At 40.3% G+C, this 18,287-nt stretch overlaps 1 protein-coding gene across 5 annotated transcripts in view; it reads left to right on the top strand.

Annotated features, from left to right (window-relative positions):
* Nucleotides 1–18,287, top strand: part of DYM (dymeclin) — a 334,558-nt gene that overhangs the window by 17,456 nt on the left and 298,815 nt on the right. For all 5 annotated transcript variants that reach the window (XM_034642813.1, XM_034642810.1, XM_034642809.1 and 2 more), the window contains one exon: nucleotides 10,880–11,071. In XM_034642813.1, the coding sequence (XP_034498704.1) occupies nucleotides 10,932–11,071 (140 nt within the window). In that variant the 5' untranslated portion in view covers nucleotides 10,880–10,931. The remainder of the gene's footprint in view (nucleotides 1–10,879; nucleotides 11,072–18,287) is intronic.

Here is an 18,287-nt window from a genome sequence, read left to right as displayed (position 1 = left end):
AGGTGGCTACCGCTTCCCGGCGCCCTGACACGGCGGCTCCCTCCCCCTTCTGTTTAGCTTCCGATATCTGTGCGCGGTTTCACGGCTCCCCGCTTCGTACCTCGATACTCAGCGCTGGAGATGTTCATTTGTAGAGATCCAGATGTATCTTCCTGCGTCTCAGGCTGATTCCGTGGATGTTCCTGCTGGTCTGGTACCTATCCAGCTCAACTCAGCGGACCGGCTGAAAAAGGGGTCCCCTACTCCTCCGCCATCTTAACCTCCCCCCTATGGGAGCATTTAAGCCATTCACATTGAGACTGAATTCTGAGAGAGATGCTTTTAATGATGCCATGTTGCCAGTAAAGTCTTTGTTTGTATTGGTTGTGACTTTCTGTTCTGTATCACTCTTGGGGCCTTTTTACTTTTATAGAACCCCCTTTAATATCTCCTGTAGGGCTAGTTTTGTGGTTACGAAATTGGTTAACGACTGGCGATTCTGGAACGTCTTTATCTCTCCATCAATTCTGAATGACAGCCTTGCTGGATAAAGTATCCTTGGCTGCATGTTTTTCTCTGAAGGAGTTTTAAAAATGCACCCCCCCCAAGCCTTTCTCTCATTCTAGGTCTGTGTACACAGGTCTGACATAATTNTAATCCTGATACCTTTGCCTTGGTACGTGAGAAATTTCTTTGCCCTGGCCGCTTTCAATACTGTATCCTTGGATCTAATATTTGCGAATTGCACTATGACGTGACGTGGTGTAGGTTTGTTGTGGTTTAGCTTGGGAGGGGTCCTTTCTGCCTCTTGGACACGAATGTTTGTTTCCCTTGCTAGATTAGGGAAGTTTTCAGCTACAATTTGTTCAAATATCTCTTCTAGACCTCTGTTTTTCTCCACCCCCTCGGGGATGCCGATGATTCTGACATTGGATCGTTTCATTGAATCAGTAATCTCCCGTAGCCTACATTTGTGGGCGTGGATTTTTTTAAGTCCAGCTTCTATTTTCGTTTTTCCTTCTACTAACCCATCCTCTAATTCGCTAATACGTTCCTCTGCCTCATTCACCCTGGCCGTCAGAGCCTCTAGTTTTGACTGCATTTGGCTCATAGAATTTTTAATTTCTGTCAGATTCACTCTCATTTCCGCCCTTAGAGAGTCTATATTCTCATTAACATTTTCGTTAATACTTTTTAAAGTCTACACATCATCTTGACCATTGTTACTCTGAATTCCATTTCTGATAATTTGGTTACATCCATATCCATTATTTCTGTGGCAGAGGCCACAGACTCACTGTCTTTTCTTTGCTGGGGGGGACTTCTCCTTCTCGTCATTCTGATGAGGAGAGGTTGCGGGGTTGTCCAGAGCCCAAATTATTGACCGGGACCCAGGCCGTCCGCCCTTGTTTTATAGGGATCTTAGGGATGTGGGCTCCTTCTTTAAAGATTTTATTTATTTATGTGGCAGAGAGCCAACCAGCGAGATAGGGAACACAAGCAGGGGAGTGGGAGAGGAAGAAGCAGGTTCCCTGCGGAGGAGCCCGATGAGGGACTCCTTTCCAGAACGCCGGGAGCACGCCCTGAGCCGAGGACAGGCGTTCAGTGACTGCGCCACCCAGGCGCCCCGGGATGTGGGCTTCTTGATTTTTCAGCCTGCCTTCTGGGGGAGGGGCCTGTCACACCCTGTTTGGGTAGAGTCTCCGTGTCCCCTGCGAGGGGGGATGGGGATGGGCACACTGTGAGCTGGTATTTCCAGGCTTTGTTCTCTGGCGGCTTTCCCTGGTGGTCTGCTGTGCCTCTTCTGAGAGTCAGAGCAGCAGCAGCTGAATCTCAGCCTCTGTCTCAGAACAGAGGGATCGCGGACCGTTCTCCACTGATGTTCTGGCCACTTTAACTCTGGTACTGTTGGTGCTGCTCAACCCTGCAGCGTCCCGGGATGTGCGCCCCAAAGCCGGTATCCCAGCCCTCACTTCCAGGGCCGGAGCGCCTCTGTCCTTTGTGTTTCTAACGCCGCCAGCCGCCCCCATGCGCTCCCGGAGCTCCCGGTCTCAGTCTGGATCCAGTGAGCACACTGGAGTTCCGGAGTTCCGTTTCAGTCTGGTGGCGTGTGCTCCCGGCTCACAGTCCCAGTCTGTTCTCTCGCAGGTGCCGGTCCGCGATTCCGCCCGCTCCCTCGTGCAGGTGGCTACCACTTCCGGCGCCCGAGCGCGGCAGCTCCCGCCCCCTTCCGTTTATCTTCCGATATCTGTGCGCGGTTTCACGGCTCCCCGCCTCGTACCTCAATACTCATCGCTGGAGATGTTCATTTGTAGAGATCCAGATGTATCTTCCTGCGTCTCAGGCTGATTCCGTGGATGTTCAGGCTGGTCTGGTACCTATCCAGCTCGACTCAGGGGACTGGCTGAGAAAGGGGTCCCCTACTCCTCTGCCATCTTAACTCCCCTCCAGCTTGTATGCTCAGTATAGGATTTATTAAATTAAAAACTGGAATATTATAGAGTCGTAAAGATGAGGAAGTGCTTTATATGCAGATATATAGTGATTTCTAATATTTAGTAACTAGAAAAAGCAAAGAGACATAAACAGTGTGTTGTGGTCTGTGTAAAAAGGGGAAAATAATGTGTTTGTATATACACAGAATCTCTGTGGAATGATACCCAGGAAACTGGTAACATTTTTTCTAAGTTGAGAAACTAGTTTGGTCAGGAGATGGGAAACTTTTTATTGCCTACCCTGTGAACTCTTCGTATTTTGCACCATGTGCATTACTTATTCAAAAAATAAAGTACAAATGAAAAATAAAGTCTGACTTGAATTTTCATTGGTAGCCATGCTAATAATGTTTCTCATTGCTGCCTTACTTATCTAGGAAAGGTGGGATGGAATTTTGTTCTTTTGAAAATTCAGCATTCATATACCTAATTAAACTCACAAAGTAAATTGATTTTAATTGATTGTTTTTAAGGTACCCTACGTAAAGTAAAGTACTGGCGTATTGAATCGAGAGCACAAGTTGTTCTGATTCTCATTTTCTTTTTATCTGATGTCATTTTTATCCTTTTAATTGTAATGAAGCCTAGAGAAGGGAAATTGAGCCCACAGAAGAGCCAGGGGAACCCATAACTAAGTTGTACATGCCAATAAACCAATATTTTCTCAATGAACCCTTTTTGATCCACACTCTTGGGTGTTTATCCAGTAAACTGCTGTTAGGCCCACAGTGCTAACTGGTGATTAGCACAAGTTCCAAGATAAATAGAAGACTATAAAAAAAATGTGGAGGTCTTTTTGTTGTTTTTGTAAAACATTTTATTGAGGCATTTTTGGGAGTGTCAGGGATTATTAGACAAAAGAATTGGAAAGTTTTGAGCAAAAGGAAACAGCGATGCCTTTACATAGGTGGCTGAGGACAAAAATCTGTGTATTCCCCAGAGTTCTGAAGTTCATGGGGAATCCCTAAAGGACCCAAACACATGATTTCTCTTGCTTTTATTGAAAAAGTTTGGTTTTGAATAAGACTTGAAAGAACTTACTTGGGGAAAGTAGTCTAAGTAAAAGAGCGTTCCAAGACACTACGTAAACTAAATGTGAGGTCCTATTCATCGTGTGATATATGTGGTGAAGTAATTTAATACGTAAAAATACCTAGTGGTTGTGACAGAAAGTACCTGTTAGTATGATTTCTTGGAACCTCTTCTTGCACATGTAGATCAGACTTTGGGGTTGGACTTTTTTTAGCTGATTTCTAAAAACTTTTTGTTTTGCAATGATTATAGACCGTAAGTTGCAAAAATAATACAGAGAAATCGCATGTACCCTTCACCCGTCTTCCCCCAGTGTTAACATAAGGATTGTATGTTATCTACATCAGGAAGTTAATATTAACACAACATAACAGACTGTAGACTGCACTTGGATTTTTCCAGTTTTTACGTGTATTCTTTTTCCCTTATGTGTGTGTATAACTCTGTGAAATTTTATCACGTGTACGGATTCATGCAACCACCACCACCACAGTCAAGACACAGAATTTTTCCAGTCCCACAAATGAACTTCTTCAGGCTGCCCTTTTGTGATCACCTTTTGCCCCTTGGGCCTCCGTGCCCTGCCTGGCAGCCACCCATCTGTGCTTCACCACGAGTTTCGTCATCTTGAGTGTTATATAAATAGAGTCATAGTGTGAAACCTTTTTTGTTTGCCAAAACTCTTTTTTAATAAAACGTTTCAAACATACAGAGGAGTACAACAGTATAATAAACACCTATTCCCTCCATCCATATTTAAACTGTTCGCAATGTTAATAGTTTGCCAGGTTTGCTTTATCTCTATTTTGTCCTGGACCATTTGCAAGGAAGTTGCAGATATGAGGACGCTTTACCCCTAATTATTTAGGTACACAGCTCCCAAGAATTATGTCATTTTCCTACTCAGTTACGCTATTATCTCACTTATGTTCATTTGATATCTTCTATTAAGTCCATATCAGGTTTGGTCTCAAGATTGTCTTTTATAATGTTTTTTCCCCCCTTCCTCCAGACCTGAGTCCGTTGAAGATTCACATATACATTTGGTTGTTACAGTATCCCTTTAGTCTCCTTCAGTTTAGGAAAACCCCCCACCCCATGCAACACTTTCAGTTACCATGGTATTATTGACTTTTTGGTGAACTTTATAATGTCCTGTATTCTGCGTTCGTCAGATTATTTCCTCACGTGGTCATCTATATTCGTTCTTTATTCTCTAGCTTCCTGGTTTTGAGCACTCAAGGCATTTTATGATTTCTCTTCTTTTAAGTTTGTTAGGATGGGTTTTATGGCCCAGAATGTGGTCTGTTTTGGTGAACATTCAATATGTATTCCGCTCTTGTTGGATGAAGTAGTCCATAGGTGGCAGATCCAGTTTGGATCGATGGTGGTGTTGAGATCAGCTAGGTCCTTACTGACTTTATGCCTGCTGAATCTGACCATTTCGGAGAGAGGGGTGCTCAGGTCTCCAGCTATAGTATAGTACGTTTGTCTCTCTTTTCTTGTAGTTCTGTTAGTTTTCGCCTCACGTGTTTTAATGCTGTTATATTAGGGTGCACGTTAAGGATTACGTCTTCTTGGAACAGTTGACTCCTTTATCAGTGTGGAATGCCATTTTTTATCCCTGGTAAGTTTCCTTGCTCTGAAGTTGGCTGTGTCTAATATTAATAAAACTTCTCTTGCTTTCTTTTGATTACTGTTAGCATGGTATATCTCTCTCCATCTCTTTTAATCTGTATGTGTCTTTTATATTTAAAGTGGGTTTCTTGTAGACAGCATATAGTTGGGTCTTGTTTTTTGATCCACTTTGACAATCTCTTTTAATTGGTGTATTTAGACCATTGGTGTTCAAATGAAATGGGATAAAGTTGAATTAACGTCTACCAATCTTTGTTACTGTTTTCATTTCCCTTATTTTTGTTCCTATTTTTGTGTTCTACTCTTTCTGCATTTTGTAGTTCTAATGGAGCACTTAAATGAATCCATTTTCTCTCCTTTCTTAGTATATCACTTATGCTTTTTAAAGCTTTTTAGAGGTTGCCTTTGTGTTTGCAGTATACATTTACAACTAATCCAAGTCCATTTTCAAATAATACTCAACTACTTCACAGGTAGTAGAAGTACCTTATAATTACAAAGTACGTATTCCTGATTTCTCCCTTCTGTCCCTTTTGTCATCCCTGTTGTTCATTTGCTTATATATAAACTAAAATCATCAAACATAGTGTTGCTGTTACTTTGAGTATGTGACCTTTTGGGATGGGCTTTTCTCACGCATCACAATGCCCTCAAGATCGATCCAAGTTATTGGGTGTATCAAATAGTTCCTTCTTTTTATTCCATTGTATGGATGTACCTCCATTTGCTTATTCATTCATGTGTTGAAAGAACATTTGGGTATAGTTTTTTGTGTGAACCTAAGTTTTCATTTCTCTGAGATGATAGTCCAGGAATGCAGTTGCTGGGTTGAATAGTATGTATATATTTAACTTTTTAAAAAAATTTTTAAAGATTTTATTTGTTTATTTGAGAGAAAGAGAGAGATAGCGAGAGGGAGAGAAAGAGAGAGAGAGAGAGCACAAGCAGAGGGGAGAGGGAGAAGCCCGACATGGGGCTTGATCCCAGGACTCTGGGATCATGACCTGAGCTGAAGGCAGGCGCTTAACCAACTGAGCCACCCAGGCACCCCTGTGTTTAAATTTATAAGAAATTGCCGAACCATTTTCCAGAGGGGCTGTTCCATTTTCCATTCCCAGTAGCAACATATGAGCTATTTTCAGTATGTCCTTGGCAGCATTTGGTATTGTCAGGTGGTTTTGTTTTTTGTTTGTTTGTTTTTTTTTTGTTTTTTGTTTTTTTTAGCTGTTCCAATAGATGTGTAGCAGTATGTCATCATGGTCTTAATTTGTGTTTCCCTTAATGGCTAATAATGATAGAATATCTTTTCATGTGTTTGTCATTTGCATGTCTTCTTTGGTGATATGGTAAAATCTTTTGCATATTTTCTAATTGGATTGTTTTCTTATTGTTGACTTTAAAGAGTTGCTTATATGTTCTGGATACAAGTCCTTTGCTGGGTATGTGACTTACAGATATTTTCTCTAAGCCTGTGGCTTTTCTTTTCATCTTCTTAACAGGGTCTTTCATGGACCAAAAGTTTTCAATTTTGGTGAAGCTTAACTTACCAACTTTTTCTTTCATGGGCAGTGCTCTTGTGTAATGCCTACACCTCCTAAGCCCAGGTCACAAAGATTTTCTCCTATGTTCTCTTCTAAAAAGGGTTTCAGGGTTTTATGTTTTACATTTAGATCGGTGCTTATTTTGAGTTAATTTTTAAGATACAGGGTTTTTTTGTTTGTTTGTTTTTTGGCCTATGGATGTCCAGTTGCTCCAGCACCATTTGTTGAAAGGGCTGTCCTGTCCTCCATTGAATTGCTTTTGCATTGTTGACAAAAATCAGCTGGTTGTACTGTGGTGGGTCTGTTTCTGGATTTTCTGTTTTGTTTTATTGATCTCAGTGTTTATCACTACTGTAGGTTTGAATTTAATTCCTCTTTTCTGGCCAAGCCATGACTATTGCTTATCAGTAAACACATAAATGGTGGAAATTTGAAATTTTTTTTGATTTTGGGAGATAACTCTAATACTAATATTGAACTATATCAGACATATAGGTTTTTTAAAGTTGGCTACTTGTTTGCCTCAGTAAAGAATAATTTACATTTTTGTCACTGTGAATTTAGTTATTATGGTAACTTTGTGTTTTCCATATATGTTAAAAATTTAGATTTGAGTAGGTGAAGGAGCCTAAAAATATTTAATTTTTAAAATCAAAGTAATATATATAGTTAAAAAAAAATCAGATAATGTGATGGACATAGAATGAAAAGACTGCATGACCACCCTCCCCACTCCAGAATCCTTTTCCCCAGAATGGGCCACACTCAAATCTCTTAGCTGTTGTTTCTCATTACTTGCCTCTCATTACTTACTAATATGCCTTCATTACTTACTAATATGCCTTTACCGTTATTTGCCAATTTGGTAATTTTAGATATTTCTGTTGACTTCCTGCCTATTACGGAAGATGAGGATTTCACACTCTTAAAGCCATTCCCACTTCTTTTTTTAGCATCTTCCCAATACAGTTACCTCCCAATTTTTGGTTAAATCTTTATCTACTGTTTCTATTATGATGATTACATAAATATTAATAACTGTTGAATTGAGTCATATACTATGATTACATGACCTTTCTTGAATTATTTTTGTTTTTTTCCAGTGTACATTGTTACCAAAAAATCATTTATTTTCTATGTAGCTGTCATTCATTCCTGCCATATTCTCCTACGATATTGTAACCCTTCACACTAAGGTTGGACACATCAGGTGACCTGTTGCTCTCTGGTTTGCTTTCATGGAGGTCATGGGGGCGTCTGGACTCCTGTCCCAGCCTGCAGCATGTGTCTCCCCTGTCTCGTGTTGCATCCTTTGCTTCTTGAATTTCTTGTCTTCAATTTTCTTGTTTTATTCCTTCACATTGAGAGGGTACATCTTCCAGTAGCTTCCAGAAAATGGGTCCATGGGAGGTATTTTTAGTCGTGGCAAGTCTTTAAATATGCCTTTATTCTACCTTTATACTTAACTGGTAGCGTGGCTAGCTATAGAAATCTAGTTAAAATTATTTTTTATTAATATTTTGAAGGCATTGCTTCCCTGTTTTCTAGCTTCCAGTATTGTTGCTGAGAGACTGAGAAACCATTCTTTAAAAAATAAATTAATAAATAAAATATATATTTACATATATTTTATATATATATTTATATATATCTATATCTATATACACGAGTGACAGGAATAGAGGGGTAATAGGCCAAAACCCATGTATATACTGTCCATTGTCATTTCATTTTAAAAAATTTTTTACTACTACTGGTTTGTTTTTTGGTTTTTGTTTTTTAGTAACTATACCCAACATGGGGCTCAGACTTACGACCCTGAGATCAAGAGTCACGTGCTCTTCCGACTGAGCCAGCCAGATGCCCCCATACTGTCAATTTTCAATAAATCTGTATATTTGCCACATGTACTTCATCCCTTCTATTCCTTTCCCCTTTTCTGTTTGAGAAAGTATTTATTGATAATGCTAAAGCCCCTCTGATCCTTTCCTGATAACATTATGTAAAAGCATTCTTCTGAATTTGCTGTGTATTTTCCTATGTATGCTTTAATAATTGTGGTAGCTATGAATATATCCATAATATTGTTTGCATGTTGTAAAAATCATATAAATGAAACCATAACATGTCTGTTCTCTAACCCTTTTTTTAAATTAAAAAAATTATTTATTTATTTGACAGAGAGAGAGACAGCCAGAGAGAGAGGGAACACAAGCAGGAGGAGTGGGAGAGGAAGAAGCAGGCTCCCGGCGGAGGAGCCTGACGTGGGGCTTGATCCCAGAATGCCGGGATCACACCCTGAGCCGAAGGCAGACACTTAATGACTGAGCCACCCAGGCGCCCCCTCTAACCCTTTTTTTAACATATATTTTTGAGATATGTCCATGTTGGTAATTGTAGCTCTCATTAATTCACTTTCTTTAGTGTAATGTACCCCACTGTAAGATTATATTAAAAAATTTAATTCTATGTATAAAATAGCTTTGGAATAAGTTATAACACTTAAGGCGTTTATATATTGCAGAATATTTTTATAGCATTTTCTAATTAGGCTTAATAATTCTTAATTAAGAAATTAAACCAAAATCAAGACTTATGCTTAGCTGTCTTGATATAGAGGATTAGTTGGAGCCATTGGTTTTGGGGTCCCTGTCCCCTGAGTAGGAAGAGGAAGGTAGTACTTCAAGGGCAGGTGACAAGAAGCCAGATCAGTATTTCTCCCTCATATTCAGAAGACCAGCTGTCCATGTGCATTGGGGATGCCTCATGTCTTTAGATAATTTAGCCTAAGCCGGCCCCAAAGTTCCAAAGAGAACGTGGAAGGCATGCTTCCAAATTCTGATGTTGGCTTCAGTGTCTCTGTGGACTAAGGAGGGACAGACATAAGAAAGTAAGTCACTACTAATATAAGTTCTCATCCAACCTGAGCCTCCTTTGGATATCGTTTGCTTTCATTATTATGGTAATTTTAACATAGTGTAATTTCTTATTCATCTCACCACCATTTTATTATTGTCAGTGAGAGACTTTTCTTGAACAAATTGAGATAGAACATAATCTGGAACTAGGTCAAGTGTGATTTGATGAAGATAGTGATTCATATTTTAAACTATTAGTTTTCCCCTTAGTGACCAACCACAACATATATTGAAAGTGCTCGTCATTGGGGCGCTTGGATGGCTCAGTCGTTAAGCGTCTGCCTTCGGCTCAGGGCGTGATCCCGGAGTCCTGGGATTGAGCCCCCCATTGGGCTCCCTGCTCGGCTGGGAGCCTGCTTCTTCCTCTCCCGCTCCCCCTGCTTGTGTTCCCTCTCTCACTGGATGTCTCTCCCTCTGTCAAATAAATAAATAAAATCTTAAAAAAAAAGTGCTAATCATTTAATTACCTACTCTTTCCTTCAACATACTATTTAGGCAATGCCTGTCACATGCTATCTAGACATTGGGGATAGAAAGATGAATAAGAGCATCCTGGGTGGCTCAGTCAGTTAAGCGTCCAGCTCTTGATTTTGGCTTGGGTCATAATATCAGGGTCATTAGATTGATGTGCTCCATGCTGGGTGTGGAGCCTGCTTCAGATTCTCTCTCTCCCTCTCCCTCGTTCCCTCTCCAAAACAAAACAAAACAAAAAACCAAAAAACCCCAAATGCCGCATGGTTTAGAAGAGGCATGCCAGCAAATGCTGATGTGCATGACAGCAGAATGAGAAGGACACTAGGTGCCTGGTTTGGAACTGGGAGCACATTCTCATTCAGCATGTAACTCAGTTCAAGCCTCATTCTCCCCTGAGTGTAGGCAGCATGTGGTCATCACTTCCAACTGCTTGCTTCCCTTCTGAGCACATCCAAGACATCCAGTCTTTATCACCATCGTTTGTTGTAAAGGAGCCTCATTTTCAACAATTTGTAATAAGTTGTCATTGTTACGAATTTGCTTTGAAATGTATTCTTAGGCAGAGGTATGCCCATTCGAAGGTCTGTAAGCATAGACTTGGATTTTTGTGTGTGTGTTGGCAAAGACAGATTTTAACCCCATTTCCCTCCTTTGTAACTCTGTATCTGGTGTCTAATATATTTAAAAATAGAAGTGTGATTTCCTTATTTTGTTTTGTTTTTTTTTTACATTTACGTCAAAGATAGGAAAAATATGATGGTTAATTGTGAACAAGTTTGAAATCTCTTTTCATTCTTTATAGGTCGTCTTGTGGAAATGAAGGCTTAAGGACACGTTATCTACCGGATTAGAAGATGGGATCGAATAGCAGCAGAATCGGTGATCTTCCTAAAAATGAGTACTTAAAAAAGTTATCGGGCACAGAATCTGTCTCTGAGAATGACCCGTTCTGGAATCAGCTTCTCTCGTTTTCTTTCCCTGCACCAACCAGCAGGTAAAGGGTTACTTGGAGATTGAAAATTCATGTAGAAGTCTACGTGAACTTGTGTGGTATGCTGATTTAAAAAAAAAATTTTTTTTAATGTTCTGTCTGTCCATTGATCCATCCTCTGTCATACATGTGCCAGTAGAAAATACAAAAGTTATGCAAGTAGGGAATACATTTTTCTCTTTCCCTTCTTCCACCCAGCCACCTCCCTTCCTCAGAGATGATTCCTCATAGCAGTTTCTTTTGAATCTTCTAGAATAGTACAAGGTTACTTAAGCATGTATCTCATGTAGTTTTAGAAAATTGAACACAAGTGCTAGCATCCTACACATACCTTGCTTTTTTTTCCCTGCTGCTGTTGCCTTTTCCCCCCATAGTTAAGTAAAATGTATCTTGCATATATGTGTATATATATGCTTATATGTAACTGTCTTATTCTTTTAAATGGCCGCAGAGTATCTGTATATATTTAATCCGTTTTCTGTTTGTGGACATTGTTTTTAGGTTTTTGTTATAACAAATAATGCTGAATACGTCATTTCCCATGTGTACAAATACATCTCTAATATAAATTCCCCAAAGTAGGGTTGCTGGGTTAGAGTGTTCGTGTGTTTATAATTTTAGTGGACATTGCTAAACTGCTCTGTGGAAGTCGTGCCCATTTATACTCCTATAGCAGGGTATGAGAACGTCTGTTTCCCACATTTTTGTCAGTTTAATGCATTTTTAGACTCTGACCTATGCCAGTTTGGTACATGAAAACCAGTATCTCAAATTTATCTTCATATGTCTGTCAGTTTTTATAATAATGTAGAGTGACTAGAATATTGAATTCCCATATATTCAGTATCTACACTGTAAAATTTTTATTTTTAAAATTTTTAATTTTATTGTTTTTTTTAAAGATTTTGTTTATTTGCCGGAGAGAGAGAGAGAGCACAAGCAGGGGGAGTGGCAGGCAGAGGGAGAAGCAGGCTCTCCACTGAGCAAGGAGCCTGATGTGGGACTTGATCCCAGGGCCTGAGCTGAAGGCAGATGCTTAACTGACTGAGCCACCCAGGCGTCCCAGATTTGTATTTTTTTAACAGGTTTAGTGTGACGGGCAGAATAGTGGCCCTCTAAAGATGTTCTAGTCCCCAGAATCTGAATATGTTATGTTGTGGCATGTATCGATACTTCATTCCTTTTTATTTCTGAGCGGTAGCCCACTTTATGAATATACTGTATATTGTTTATGCATTCATAATACCATTTGGATTGTTTCCATATTTGCTTCATCTACTTTTGTTTCTTAAGTATTTTAAAGTAAAATAAGGACGTTTTCTTCTGGGACCATGATACCATTATCAGACCTAACAAAATTAACAGTAATTCCTCCTACCCAGTCCATATTAACATTTCCCCCATTGTTTTATAAGGGTTGCTAACATTAGGAACTCAATAAGGTGGATAAGTTGCATTTGGTAGTTCTGTTTCTTAAATGTCTTTAGAATAGAGGTATTCACTCTCCAGCCCCTGCCACAATTTTCCCCCATGCTATTAGTTTTTTAGTTCTACCTTCTTGATTTACCGGATTGCTTCTCATCTCTGATAACTTGGTTTTTTTTATTTTTTATTTTTTGTGTTTTCTGTAAACTGGAAGTCAGATTTAAAGACTTGATAAAATTTAAACAGTTTTGGTAAGGGTGTTTGTGTAAGTGATTTTATATACTTCATACTGTATTACATCAGGATACAGAAAATGTGTGGTTTTAGTTATGCTAAATTTGCTCGGAGGTTTGAGTATGTTGATGATTTTGGTCTCAATCATCTATTTCATAAGAAATTATAAAATGGTGATGTTTCTCATTTGGTCATTTCTTCTACATTTATTAACTGGAACTTTTCTGTAAAGAGCTTTCCTTCATCATTTAGGCTATGTAAAATTATATTATTAAATAAGGGTAAACGCTTAACTCTTTTCCTTTATCAGTTTTCAGTAATGAAAATAGTAAAATGGTGACAAGTATTTTCCCTCTCCCTCTCTCCCAGTCTTGGAATGACTGTCTCTCTCTCTTTTTACGGCAAATTAAAAAAAAAAAAAATTATGTACGTATGTGTGTTGTGGTCCTTACGGTTTCACTTTGCCTTTCTCTAGTGATCAAGGTTATGTTTATTTTTATGTGTTTAAGGATTAAGGATCATTGGCATTTCCTCTTTGTGAACTATTTATATATTTTGGCAATAAAGTTTAATTTCTAACTTCTGGATACAGTTGGATTGGGCCTCAGAAGTTTCACTTAGTTTGCAATTCATGTGATAGCACGGATTAGTTGCACATTATATGAAGTGGCTACTAATACTGCTTCTGAGATCCTTGGAAAATTAGAGACGCTGTGGAGGGGCAGGAGAGGTCAAACTGGAGACAGCTGTAGCATCAGCAAGTTTTGAACCCAGTTTCTCAATCCTGGAGGAGTTGTCACTGAGTCCCACTGCTCCTGTTGAAATAATACTTAGAGAAGAAAGGGCATATAGAGACTTCATTATTTGTTGTCGGAACAAATCCTCTTTTCACTAATGTAAACTACAGTACAGTGTAGTTCTGTGTCTTCTGAAAGACATTAAAGAAGACTGAACTAAATGAAAAGAGATACCACATTTAAAGATTAAGACGATCATAAAAATGTCAGTTCTTCCCCAATTGACCTATAAAGAAGGCAATTCCAGTTAAAATCCTGACAGCTTTTTTAGGGGTTGAGGGGGATGAGGTGAAGAGATCTTGATAAGCTAATTCTAAAACTTAAATGTCAAAGAAAAGAACCTAATAGCCAAGTACTTTTGAAGAAGAGGGGTGTGTTGTGTGCCCATGTACTTACTCTGAACAGGCACTTTGGAGTACTGGGGCAGGGTGGACTGCTTAAGAAACAGTGATGGGAATAAGCTGTTGGCCATTTTGTCTATTTCTTAACCCTCTGGAGTTTGCCATACTTGCGCTGGTGCGTCACGGTTTGAATTACCGTGGCTCTCTGGTTTGCTTTGTTAATTACTGCTCTTTCTTGAAAACCCTTTGCTGCTCTCATGTGTTATTCTTTTGGATGTCATTCCTTTTTCTTAATTCAGCCAGACAGAAAAGTATACAGGAATCTCAGGAAGTGTGAAAAGCTGAAAGGGAATACACGGCATATGGTAGGTGTGGGGGGAATAGCCCCAGGGGTTTCACTTGTGGTGGTGCACCTCTGTCGCTTTGAGACGCCCGCCCCCTCAGTGCTGGCGTTTGACGTGTGACCTGTAGGACCTTGACTTTGAGCTAGCAGGTGCCACCTCGTTGACAGAGGCAGGGATGGGATTACCTCGTTTGTGAATTACTCAGGACTGAGATGGATCTCTGTGGGGAAGACTCGGAATCTAGACGTTTTTAAGATTGCTCACTCCTGGAATTCCTTGGACCCATATGTGCTGTTTTCAAGTGCAGCCCATTTTTGCAGCCAAAAATTGGTGTTTGCCAATTTTTTAGAAATTGTAAGGCCTTTAGGACTCATCTAATCCTCCCTTACTATAAATTATTTTTGGCACTGGAGTGATCTGAGTTTGTTAGCATTTCCAGGCATGGTTGCAGAATCCTGTTTAGGTTCTTCGATAGTTTTGAGCTTTTCACCTTATTAAAATTACTTGTGAAGCAAAAGTCTGAAATGAAATCAAGATCAATTTAAGAGTAAAGTTTAATATGCTGTTTATTTTTCTTTTTTTTTAAAGATTTTATTTATTTATTTGACAGAGATAGAGACAGCCAGCGAGAGAGGGAACACAAGCAGGGGGAGTGGGAGAGGAAGAAGCAGGCTCCTAGCGGAGGAGCCTGATGTGGGGCTCGATCCCATAACGCCGGGATCCTGCCCTGAGCCAAAGGCAGACGCTTAACCGCTGTGCCACCCAGGCGCCCCTGCTGTTTATTTTTCTTAATAAAATATTTTTAAATTAGTTGCACAGCTGATTTTATACACTTTTAAATTACTAAATAATAGTAGCAAAAACAAGAAACAAAACTGTGCTTAATATTTTTTTGGTTCGTGGGCATCTGAGTATCCCCACGTAGTGTATGGTGTGTGCGGACACATCTGTAATATGTGTTATGCTTGTCACTGAGAATGACTGGACCATGTGACCTTTCACAGTTTATAAGCTATTATTTATTCATTTGCTTCTCAGGATATAATGAAGAACTAGGTAATGTCTCTTGCCCTCAGAGGATATATAATCTATCCGTAAACCAATAGATGACTACAGTGAAGTATGGTCAAGGCTGTTCTAGAAGCAGTACAGGGAAGCAGGAACACACCAGCAGCAGCTCAGTGTCTGAGTTAGAATGGGACAGGGCAGGTCACAGATTTCTAGGAGGAAGTGGCATATGTTTGTTTATTTTACTTCTGGTTCGAGTCCCAGAAGGTACGAAAGGATATTTAATGAAAGCCGCCTTCCCACCCCTGAGTTCCTCAGCCAGTACTCCTTTCTGGAGGCAACCAAAGCAGGAATGATGCTCAGAGTCCTGAGCCAGAGGAAAGGGGACGGGAGTAGGAGAGGACTGGCCCCAGTAGGGGAGCGGCAGAGGGAAAGCCGAGTGGTGAGGAAAAACATGTGAGATGTGCAAAACTGAAGAGGTGAGGGTCGGGGGTTTGGCCGATTTGAGGGGCCTTGTGAAAATATTAAGCGGTTTTGATTTTGTCCTAGTATCAGTGGGAACCACTGAAAGATTTTCAGTAGAAAGGCCAAGATCAGGCTTTCATTTTGTCAGATACTCGACTGCACCACCTATGGTAATCACTCTGTCCTTCAGCAGAAATTACAGGTGACCCTTGAACAACACAGATTTGAACTCCATAGGTCCACTTAAATAATGGTTTTTTTTTCCCCCGATGAATGTAGTATAGTACTGTAAATGTGTTTTCCTTACGATTTTCTTTCTTTTTTTTTTTTTTTTTTTAAAAAGATTTTATTTCTTTGACAGAGATAGAGACAGCCAGCGAGAGAGGGAACACAAGCAGGGGGAGTAGGAGAGGAAGAAGCAGGCTCATAGCAGAGGAGCCTGATGTGGGGCTCGATCCCATAATGCCGGGATCACGCCCTGAGCCGAAGGCAGACGCCCAACCGCTGTGCCACCCAGGCGCCCCTCCTTACGATTTTCTTAATGACATAGTCTTTTCTCTAGCTAAATTTATTGTAAGAATATAGTATATGACACATATACAAAATATGTGTTAATCTACTGAATGTTACTGGTAAGGCTTCTGGTCAACAGTAGGCTATGAGAGGTTAAGTTTCAGGTTAGAAGTTATATGTGGATTTTCTACTTTGTAGGGTTTGGTGCTCCTAATCCCTGCATTGTTCAGGATCCACTGTATTACTTCTTCAGTGTTTGTGTTTTTTTTTTTTTTTTTAAAGATTTTATTTATTTATTTGACAGAGAGAGAGACAGCCATCCCTGCATTGTTCAGGATCCACTGTATTACTTCTTCAGTGTTTGTGTTTTTAGCAGAGGAGCCCGATGTGGGGCTCGATCCCATAACGCCGGGATCACGCCCTGAGCCGAAGGCAGACGCTTAACGACTGTGCTACCCAGGCGCCCCCAGTGTTTGTGTTTTTGTTAACAATTCAGTTATAAGATGAGTTATCATGTTCCAAACAAACAGTGTTGGAAGGTACATGGATACTGTGTGGGATAGTCAGGGTTACAGGATCCTGGAAAGCATTTTGGAGGCTTGGAATGTGAACAGAGCCCCAAAGGAGGTGAATGATTTAGAAAGGGAGAGAGCAGGAAAGAGAGAATTCAGATGCCTTTGAAAAGAGCATGGACAGAGGCATTGAGGCAGGGCACAGTTCTGTGTGTGGGTGTGGACAGGGGGACACTAGCCTGCCTGAGGGAAATGTTGATCACAGGGGCCTGTCCTGTGGTTAGGGCCCTCTCTGGCATTGGCAGATGGTGTGAAGAAATGGAAGAGCCATGGTGTCTGTAGAGGGAATTTTTAAAAATTATAATTAATTTTTGTCTGAAAAGATAATATTCTTTTTTTTATTTATTTTTTAAAAAGATTTTATTTATTTGACAGAGAGAGACAGTACAAATGGGGAGGGGGTGTGGCAGGCAGAGGGAGAGGGAGAAAAAGTCTCCCTGCTGAGCAGAGAGCCTGGTGTGGGGCTTGATCCCAGGAGCCTGGGAACATGACCTGAGCCGAAGACAGACTCTTAACCAACTGAGCCCCCCAGGTGCCCCCGTTCTTTATTTTTTAAAGATTTATTTGAGAGAAAGAGATAGCAATGCACATGAGGGACAGAATCTCAAGCAAACTCCCCACTGAGGATGGAGCCCCACATGGGGCTTAATCTCATGACCCCAAGATCATGACTGGAGCTGAAATGAAGAGTCGGATGCTTAACCGACTGAGCCATCCAGGCGCCCTAATAATACATTCTTGTGGTCCAAAATTCAAAAGACACAGAGGTTAAAAAGTGGAAGTCTCTCTTCCTCTGTCCTCCCGTATGTCTAGTTCTCTTCCCCAGAGGCAACCAATGTTACCGGTCTTCTTAAATGTACTTTCAAGGGAAGTTTCATGTTGTCTTAGTCTGTTTATGCCGCTGTCATAAAATACCACCGACTGGGTAACTTATAAACAAATGGAGTTTATTGTTCACAGTTCTGGAGACCAGAAGTCTGAGGTTGTGGTACCAGCGTGACTGGGTGAGGGCCCTCCTCTGGGTGTACAGCCAGTACCTTCTCTGTTCCTCACATGGTGGAAGGGGTGAGCAAGCTCTCTGGGGGCCTTTCTAATAATCGTACTAATCTCACACATGAGGGTTTCGTCCTTATGCCTTAATCACCCCCAAAGGCCCACCTACTAATACCATCACCTTTGAGGGTTAGGATTCCAACATATGCCTTATGGGGAGGACACAAACATTCAGACCCTAGCACATGCATTTACAAACACATGCACATACACCCCCCTTGTTTTAGACAGTAATGTGTATTATACATACTTTTGTACTTTGTGCTTTTTCCTTTGTATTTTGGAGAGCCTTCTATATATTAGCTTCCTCATTCTTTTTGATGGGGGCATAGCATATCATCCCTGAATATGCCAAAATTAATATAGCCATATAGTTTAACCATTTGGATTGCTTCCAGTGTTTTGTTATTACATTGCCAACAAATGCCACAGTGAATAGCCACATACACGTGCGTAGAAGTCATTCT

Source organism: Ailuropoda melanoleuca, chromosome 14 (assembly GCF_002007445.2).
Source record: "Ailuropoda melanoleuca isolate Jingjing chromosome 14, ASM200744v2, whole genome shotgun sequence".
Lineage (NCBI taxonomy): Eukaryota > Metazoa > Chordata > Mammalia > Carnivora > Ursidae > Ailuropoda > Ailuropoda melanoleuca.
This window is presented reverse-complemented; position numbering and strand designations above follow the sequence as displayed.